The 9,649-nt window shown below is 40.3% G+C and overlaps 1 protein-coding gene across 4 annotated transcripts in view; it reads left to right on the top strand.

Annotated features, from left to right (window-relative positions):
* Positions 1-9,649, top strand: part of nectin1b (nectin cell adhesion molecule 1b) — a 239,319-nt gene that overhangs the window by 189,944 nt on the left and 39,726 nt on the right. For all 4 annotated transcript variants that reach the window (XM_015015218.1, XM_015015139.1, XM_015015386.1 and 1 more), the window contains 2 exons: positions 4,456-4,549; positions 9,410-9,511. In XM_015015218.1, coding sequence (XP_014870704.1) covers positions 4,456-4,549; positions 9,410-9,511 — 196 coding nt within the window. The remainder of the gene's footprint in view (positions 1-4,455; positions 4,550-9,409; positions 9,512-9,649) is intronic.

Raw genomic sequence — 9,649 nt, 5'->3', positions numbered from 1 at the left:
CGTTAAGGTAATCAAGCAGCGTACATGTAGAAACTTGACGTTTACTTGCATAGCAAACAGAGGCTGTGTGTTTGTCTTGGCATCTGCTCGCCTGTGCTCCAGTCTTACTATGTATTTGTACTCTCAGCACACACACCACTTCATCAAACGCTGCTTTCTGCTCCCTCCTCCCAAGCAATGTGTCAAACGGGAGCAGCATCCTGTGCTACGCACTGCTGCTGCTGCTGCTGCTGCTTCTTGTGTGTAACATGATAACAAATGTTGCAGGATTCAATCGAGAATGGGAGGTATGTCGCGGCCAACGTGACCGCTGTAGGGATGCAGCCATGAGATGAGTCAATATCCTTGTGTTTGGTCAAATTTAATAAACCACTCTGCATGTGGGGGGGGCCCTGCAAACTGCATATTTGTCCTGATTCCCTTGCAATGAAACGCAATTGCCGGAGTTTCCACAAGATCCGATGTAGGTAGAAAAAAAAAAAATAATTGCAGGCTGAAATGGAAATTTACATTCATAAATATTGCAGGATTCACCTTGTTTGAATGAATTTGTCCATACCTGCGGACACCGCGGTTTTACTTTTTCACGAGTCGGAGTGAGAAATGTGTCTGGATTAGAGAGACGGCACGTCTTGAGTTTACAGCAGGGGAGAGCGATATGGAACCGATCGATGTTTTTCTCAGCCACCGTATTTCTGCTGAGGGTATTTCCATGCGATTCACAGCAGATGTCGTTAACAACCCAAGTAATCAGCACTTTGAAAAAGATCAACACAACTGTGTCCACAACTCAAGTTATGAGTAATACAATAGAATAACATGTTGTTCATTTATTACAATACAATCCTTTGTTGATCGTCTTTATTTTTATATCTTTTCATTCAAACTGTGATTAAATCTTGGAGCCTCTTCTTTGCTCTCAGGTTTTTTGCATAGATTTTTACACATACGGTTGGCTGGATCAGATTTATTTTCTTCCTTTGAAACCAGTTAAGAGTTTCTTCGGCTGACAGTTGAGTGCATTACTTGTCATTTGCCTTTAATAAATTATACCTGCTAATTCAAGGTCTTGCTGAAGTGTGGTCCCCGGTTTTATTTTTACTCCTCTGCCCTGTCGGGAGCATCGGTCCATCGCTGATTTGTGGTAAATAATCATTTTTCCATTTTCAGATTATTTCAAACTTTAACGGTCAGAAGTTCAGACATACATCTGCAAACAGCACCAACAATATCGTCTTGAGAGGGTTCTTTACCTATCATTAGATGCTTCTTTTATTATCCCTTGGTATCAAGAAATCTTTTTATAGGCCTTTAATTAGGATGAGGCCAGACAGCATTTATTTGCCCTAATGAAGGTAGGCACAATTGCTTTCAAAAGCTGACAGGTTTTCACAATTTTCTTGGCTTTCTCTGCATTTTTGCACCTCCTTTTCAACACTTTTTTATTCAGTCTTTTTACATAGAGGTTTATTTATAAACCTACTTGTATTGACGTTTTTAGATATGCGGATAACTTTACATCTATGTAAAAAGACGGAATAATAAAGGGTGAAACCTTTGTCATTCCATCTTTTATTCCAGTTTTTACATAGAAGTTTATTTATATGTTTATTTTTATTGATATTTTTGGATATGTGGATAACGTGGGTTGCTCCCAACCTCTGGTTCTGGTGTGAAAATACAAAGAAATTGTGTCAAGATTAGTGAAACATCTATATTCTCTGTCATTTCTATTGTGCATATTATTGTGCAAACTGGAATTATGAAAATATATATTTTTTTAATGGGAACATGCCAATTTTGAAAAAAAAAATGTTTTAAAATATTTTTGCTGTAGGATCATTTGGCTTTTCAACTGTATCAAAATTTGTGTATTTTACAAAACTGCAGTAGAAACCCAGCCGTGATCAATAACCAGATGTTACTACTAGCGGAAAACACGAAGAAGATGACAGGAAGTAGTAGGAGGATGATGGTGCAGCTTCTGTTTAACTGCATTTCTTATTCAAGGGAAACACAGCAATTACAAAATTGTATTTTTGCGCCATTAGCTGCACATCGACGACGTTTTGCGCACATTTGTAACAGAAGCGCAGCGTTAGCTTGCACCGAGAGAGGGGTTGCAATGCATTATTCGAAACATCATTACGGCGTTCGCCGTGAAACCCTCTTGAATTCTCCATGGTACTGATATGCAGTCTGTCATAAGCAGTGACATAAAATACTTTTAATGAGCACGGTGCTGTACCTGTGCAGAATGGATTTCTGTAAGCCTGATATTTATCTATCTCAGAGAAAATTGTAGGTTCTGGCTTGTCGAGGAGGTAACACGCTGAATGCTGCCTTTCTGTGTGATAGCTGTGCCTCAGTGCTGCAGGCAGGCAGGCTGAGTATGGTGCCACATGAATCTGGCAGGGGCACTGCAGCCCCGTCTGGAGACAAGGTGATACGGACCGGAAATAATGAGCGTGAAAGAAAGAGTTAAGAGGTGCACTCATGCACAAATTTTCTGCACATTAAAACGCCAGCATGGCCTTGCGGAAAGGTCATGTTATTCAATAAGGACGTGAACCAGTGCGAATGGGAGGCGGGAGGAGGTGGAGATAATGCGTGTAGGTACACAGCTTAGTATCCGTGCTGCACTTCATTATCTTTGATCACTGCTGATATCATGTCAGAGTACGACAGATGACATCTGACTGCCGGCATGTTGGAGGGAAGAGGTTTTCTTTGTAACTGTTGCATGGCGGCAAACCTTTCTGTCGGAAATAATTATCCAAATTCACTTCAGATCAGTTCAACATAAAGCTTTCAATTACGGCTGTCCATCAGGTCCACAAATCTAATTTTCTATTAGATCATAACACGACATTTTTATTGTTGATTTACTTTAAGAGGATGTGACCTACAGCGTTAAACAAGATGCTTACACATGGAGCCTAAAAAGAGATGGAACCGTGTTTCCATTTCTGAATCAAACTAAACTTTTCCTGTTTTGTCTGTCAGGATTACAAATCTAAAGGCCAGAAAAATGAAGGGATAAGTTTTAGTATCTCATACGCTATGATTACTATAAGCAATCTGTTGAGACACAGTCGTTGTTGTTATTGAGAATTTAATGGTAGAACCTCAAAAACATTGATTCCTTGTGTGGCATCATGGGAAATCCAGAGGAACTCAAACAAACCTCCAGAAGCCTTTTTCATAGATGGGTACAAAATGTCCAGATGTCCTAACTCTAATGACCGTCGGCAAACCTAAACATTTGCACCAGTTCTGCCTAGAGGAATAAACCACATTTCCAGCAAACCAGAGGAAACTGTGAGAAAAAAAAAACTAAAAACAGAGTTTCACCAAAAAGTAAAGAAATTTTTTCAACACTTTGAATTTTAAGAAAGAAAATATCTAATTACTTTGGCGTTTAGACGGGCAGTATTGTGTGAAATCAAAATATTTTTAACTTTGCATCATTCTCTGGAGTAACCTGGAGTGTTGCTCTGATTTTCTTCCATTCATATTTGAGTAATCCTGTAGTGGCAGCCAAGCACCGACTCCCCCACTCAGCTCCTTCAGACTAGCAGCAGCAACAGTTGGCAGACACCACTGTAGAAACTACTTTTCACTCCTCAGAACGAAGATAAAGGGTCAATAGAGGAGGATTCCTGTGATGATGTGCTTAAGGCGGCGTGTCGGAAAGACACAGAAGCCCATTTTCAAGGTGTTAGCTTTCTTTTATGTTGTGTTTGATACATGCAGCATATTTATAACAACTGAAGGCAGCATAGTTACTAGACTGTGCTTTAATATGGCACCATGTGGCTGGAAAATAATTTGGTGATCTTAACTGACCTAAAGCAGGAACAGTTTTGTTTGGCCAGACAGTGAGAAACAACATGTTGTATGTAAATATTTTGCTCCAAATGTAGCTTTGAGTCGTTGTGGGTTTGTTTTCCCCGGTGTGGCCTCGGAGGGCAGGGTTGAGTGCATTAGGATGAAGGGTGTTGGTGCCGGTGATTCAGGTAAAAGCGCCCGCTGAGCTCTTTGTGTCCCAGCTCTGAACGGCATGTCAAACAAATGGTCACTGCACAGTAGGCAGGGTGTTTGTCCACGTGGCACTCTGGATGAGGTTCAGTCCAACCCTGAGGACCTGACTCACACATGCCCTTCTCCCTGCCCTCTACACCCCCTCCATCCCTATCTCCTCACCTCAGTGTCCAATTACAGCCCACTCTCATTAGCACAGTGTCTCTCCAGCGAGAGCCTTTGCAAGGGCAGGGATGGCTGCGGCTGCAACAAAGCCACCAACACGAGATCTATCAAAATCCAAGGAAAGAGTGAAAAAGGCAAGTGCAGGCAGGACTTCTCATTATAGAGTGCTGTAGAAGGTGAGGGACGTGAAGAGCAGCCCACCCTGACTGTGCTGAGTGTCATGTTGTCTTTTCAATCTCTTCACAGGACTGACCTCCCACCCGCCCACAAACCAGCTCCCCCGCCTCCCAAAAAGAAGAACAGCGACATGAAGGGACACTTGACCTCTGACGACATCCAGGTAAGACTTTTAATTATCTGCCCAACTTTAAAATGAACATTTGCAGCTTGGACCCGTTTTAAAAACGAGGCATTTGTCTTTACGTGAGAATAAACTGAAGTAGCGTTGAGCCTCTGCCTTTTGTATTTTCTTGAAAAAGGTTTTAATATGCATCAACTGGGCTTCAGCTGAATCCCATTTCCCAGGGTTACCCAAAATTTCCCCTGAAGTTTTCTCAAAGTGCCCTTTGTTCAAATCCTCACAGGCTGGTGCTTAAAATGTTCCCCGGTGAAGCGGGACCCCACTTTGAGAAACCTACAGCACCTTCAATATGTTTTACAGACCAACACAAAGAAGGCCATAATTTGAAAATGGAAAGTATGTTCATGTATCGCTGTTTCTACCAGCTGTGCACATCTGGAGATGGATATTTATTCTGACATTTCTTTACACAATAACTCAACCACAGTTAAACTGAGAAGACAATGTCTGAACTGTGAGTTTTGAAGTCTTGCCACAGATTTTCAATTTTCAATGGGCCAGTTTGAAACATGGATTTGCTTTGATCTAAACCACGGCTCTTCAAATCCAGGCTTCAAGCAACTTTCAGACGGGATCCAGGTCCAAAGCATTTTAACCAAATGAGTGAATCACATCCTCAGTAGCAAGCCAGGTTCTGTAAAGTTCTTCAGATGACCTCATTGTTTGACTCGCGTGGCAGCAAAGTGGCAGCATCATGACATTACATTACTGAAACAAAACCAGCAGCAGCTAATTCCAGTCCTAAAAAGTTGGTGCATGTTTTAGGTGTGTTCTTGCACCAAAACATCTCATCTAATTGGTTCAATTACTTCCTCATTTTGATGCCAAGCTTATTTAAATTTAGGGATGCACTGATTGCAGTTGTCTGGCCAATTACCGATCTGTAGAAAACCTGACCTGCCGGTTCCGATTTTGGCCGATTCCAATTTTCGTTGGCTGAAATGTTGCTCAACATAGCAAGAAAGTTTCTGAATTGGCAATATGGGGGTGCTTGTTGTAAACTGCCAACGTGCAGACGTGACCTGCAGGGCGGTTCATTTTCAAACCTTTTCTGAGGTTGATAAAATCAGCCGATCGTAGAACTCCCAAAACTAAGGAAATAAAATTCTGCATCATTATTTAAATTTGTTGTGGTCAAATCTAAAACCCCACTCAGTTATTTTGGAAGCAATTCATCCTTAACAATTGGGAAACCCTCCACAAAGTCCTTTTAAAAACATTTAAATTAACCAAATGATTATGCAGTTTATGCATATTTTTAAGTCTCTGTAGTTTTCAATTGTCATGCTTGCAAGAAAATCTACAATAAATCCAGGTGCTGCTTTTTCCTGAGAACTGATTCTGCACAGCAGTGTCTCACAAAGTAGCAGGGGCCCGATTTTATCATAGAAATGTCGATTTCACGCCGTCCCAAAATATTAAGGGATTATTTGAATTTGAACTCTAAATCATGACTTCATTTGTGTGTTCATCCACTTAGCTGGTGAGTTCCTGCCTGAAAGCCTGTCAGTCATCATGATGAGCAGTCTCCTTAAATGACACAGAGATAATCAGCACAGCCACCAGGCAGCTTGTAATGACACAGCTCTAATTATTACTCTCTCTACTTTTTGAACTTCCAGAGGTTTTGCCTTAGCAAAACTTTATCAAGTAATTCACTGTAATTTATATCTTTTTTAGGATGCAGCAATAAAGCACCACCTTTCCAGACAGTCCGTGCTCGCATGGCTCTGTTACCAGGAGTCACTACCGAGTCACAGCAAAGTGTTTTCAGGAAGTGGCAGACAACAATGCTTCACGTGGGCGGGTAGACGTCAAAACAGAATCCATGTAAATGTGGGGAGCCAAGATTATTCCCTTCAGCTGTCGTGTGTCTTAATGTGTTAATGTTGCTGGGACTCGGGGAATTTCTTTTTAAAAAAGAAAGGAAGAAAAACCGTCTTCTGCTGTATTTTCTAAAATGTGAAACTGAAAGCTTTAGAGCAGCAGCGTCCAAACTGCTGCCCCGGGGGCCATTTGAAGCTCTACGAAGGATTTTCTGTGGCCCCTGACAGCAATTCAAAAAGGGACGAATATGAACAATCAACACAGGCAGTTCATAAGATCCAGCTAGCCTTTTTGGAGAAAGAGTGAGCCATATGCTGTTCTTCTTGTTGAGGATGAAATTTTAGGAATTATATGCTTTTCTTTTAGGAAGTGTGACTTTTTTTTTTCATAAATTACTGATCAATTCTCAACAAAAATTAGATTAATGTGTAGTTTGTTGCTGAACATCTAAAATTGAGTTAAAAAATGTTGAATTTAGTTGAAGTTGTTTCTCTAATGCAAAAGAAGACAAAACTAACGCAAAAATAACTTTACAGCAACATACACTAGCTTGTTTTAAGTCAGTAATTCTTGAGTGTTGGTAAAAGTGCTGGTTCCACTTGCAGATTATTTCACTTCTGACATGGAAAAAATGAAGAAATCATTTACTTAAAACTACCTCTTACATCTTGGGGATATGTTACTTGTTCTTTAGTTTTGTCTTATTTCTAATGTACTAAGATATTAGCTTTAGAAACTAGACCAAAAATACTGGTAAGATTTAGTATTTTTGCTGTACAAATGTTTAAAAACTAAAAGTTGGGCAGTTAAAGTCTCTGTATTCAACAGATGACGAAAATGTTTATAAAATCGCTTTTTTCCTTTTTTTTTTTTTTTTTTTTTTTTTTTGCATTTGCTCAACTGTGAGGCATGTGAGACGATTTTTCTGCTAAATGTCCCCAGAGTCCCTCTGCAGCCGACTGGAAGCAGCTCAAACATTTATGATCAAGCAGACTAAACGCAACAACTACTGCGCCGCTGGCAAAACCAACCATTCAGGAAAAACAGACTAGACAAAGCAGGCAGGAGGAGATAAAGTGCATCGACGAAAGCTCTTTTTCTCACATGCAGTGGCTTAATAATACCACAGATATGCTAGGAAGACAACATGCTGCAGCACCAGAGCCTTCTGTGCAGCTGGACCTAAATGAAATGTGTATACCAGGCACAGGAACCGTCCAGCCAGCCTGGATGTCTGTTGCTCTGAGAGCCAAATAGAGAACAACCATCGACAAGGCTGGAGCATTTTTTTTTCTTCTTCTTTTTGTTCGAATAAGTCTTTCTACCATTTTATTACATCTAAAGTCCGGTGCTCAGCTCTCTGTATGTCCACTGAGGCATTAAATTCTTCACCTTTTGACATAAATAGGTTCACAGTGCCCAAGAGTGTATTGACTGGAGTTCAGCTGCTTCTGCTGACTGGGAGGAAAACGGCAGTGGGCAGCCTTTTGATCCCTTAAATTCAACAGCACATTGTTGCAGAGACGAAACACTTTTCATTGTTTTTGGCTACTTTGATGACTTTCAATCACTTTTTTTTTACTTTTTATTGGAAAGTGAAACAAAAATCAGTTAATATCTCTGTGTGTTGAGTACGTAATGTGAGCAAACAGCCTTAAAAGCCCGTCTCTGCCAGAGGCCTTCACCCTGCAGTTGGATATTTATCCATTAGAAACACACAGCGGGGTCGTTAGTATAGATAGACATTACGCTTCTCGTTAGCTGTACATACGTACAGCTTTTTTTACTAAATGGGTCATCATTTTACAAGCTTAGCAGGGAAAACAAATCCTTGGGATACATGCATATTCCTCTTAACTGCTGTTTCTTTTTATTTTTCCTGAAAAAATACAATTTTTCAGGAAAAGCGATACACGCTAAACATTGCTGTTTTAACACCCAATTGAAAACAGTTTATATTTATTGTTTCAAAGTTAGAAAGATTAGCTTATTAGTTAGAGGTGGAACAGTGACGAGCAAAAATATTTAATTCCCATTCTTTCACATTACAACCACAACGTAGGATGAATATTTGGGGTGTTTATATGACAGACCAACACAATAAAGGTAGTAGTTGTGAAACAGAAGGATGGTTTGCACTCTTTCTTTCTTATAAATAAAATATGAAACATGTTCTGATTATTCAGTTTTAGCCAAATGGCCCATTCTTCTCTGCAAAATAATTCACACTGAATCTGACTGGTTGGTTAAATCCTTGGTTGCAACTTCCACCAAGTTTTCCTCCAGTTTAACTTCCCACATCATGATGCTGACACTGTTTTTCTTAGATTAATATCCAGCTTCTAGCAAACATTTGTAGTCCAAAAAGGTGCATCTTGATCTCATTTGACAGGAGGACCTTCTTGTTTTTCTTCTTCTTGTGTCTCCAAATAGCTCCAAACAAGACTTTGGAGATCCAACATTTTTGAAAATCATAGATTTTGTTTGAGGTTTGTGGTTGTAACATGATGAAATGTTACGGTGCAAGAGGCTTAAATACTTTTACAAAGCGATATAAACTGTGTCAGCCAACGGTCAGTTGTTTCTATCTGTGCTTGCCAATCGAATCCCACCTTAAGGCATGAAACAAAATCCCTGTAGCTATGTTGTGCCGTTTGCGTTCAGCTTTTACGTTGCTGCTCTGCTATTTCAGAGATTTGCATCATGCGTTTCTCTGATATGGAAGTCATTAATTTGACAAAATAACTGGTGCAAGAGTTCAGCACTGCAACCTGAAAGTTTAATATACTGTCAAGCTGCAATCCTCGTCAGATCTTAAATTAACGGTGCCAGTTTCTTCTCATTAGAACCACAAAAAGCTGCATGTGAGCAAAATAAGTCAGAAACGGTTAATTTAACGTGATCTTTTCTTGCTGTCTTGTTTCTTTCAGCTACTGTACATCCAGTAAAAAGTTGCAGGGCTAATTGCGTGAGGAGCTCTTGTCATGCTGACCTCTTGCTGTTTTTTTGCAGGTGGTTCATCTTGACAAAGATGAGGAAATGCAGAAGCTGCCTCTGCAGCCCCCGTACTACGACATGGCGCCCTCTGAGTCGACCCCCTTCACTGATAAACCGGTGAGAGCTGATTTCCACAGGAACCGCTGGGCTGTTGCCATTAGGTGTCGATTTTAGACAAAAGGGTGACCTTTTGTCGTCATTATGCCTTGGAGTTGGTAATTGGTTTACGATGTTAAAAGCCTCTACAAAGCCACT

This window comes from Poecilia latipinna, unplaced genomic scaffold, assembly GCF_001443285.1.
Source record: "Poecilia latipinna isolate Pla-1442-1.1 unplaced genomic scaffold, P_latipinna-1.0 Scaffold5, whole genome shotgun sequence".
Classification (NCBI taxonomy): domain Eukaryota; kingdom Metazoa; phylum Chordata; class Actinopteri; order Cyprinodontiformes; family Poeciliidae; genus Poecilia; species Poecilia latipinna.
The sequence above is the reverse complement of the archived record's forward strand: the minus strand, read 5'-3'. Positions and strand labels throughout refer to the sequence as shown.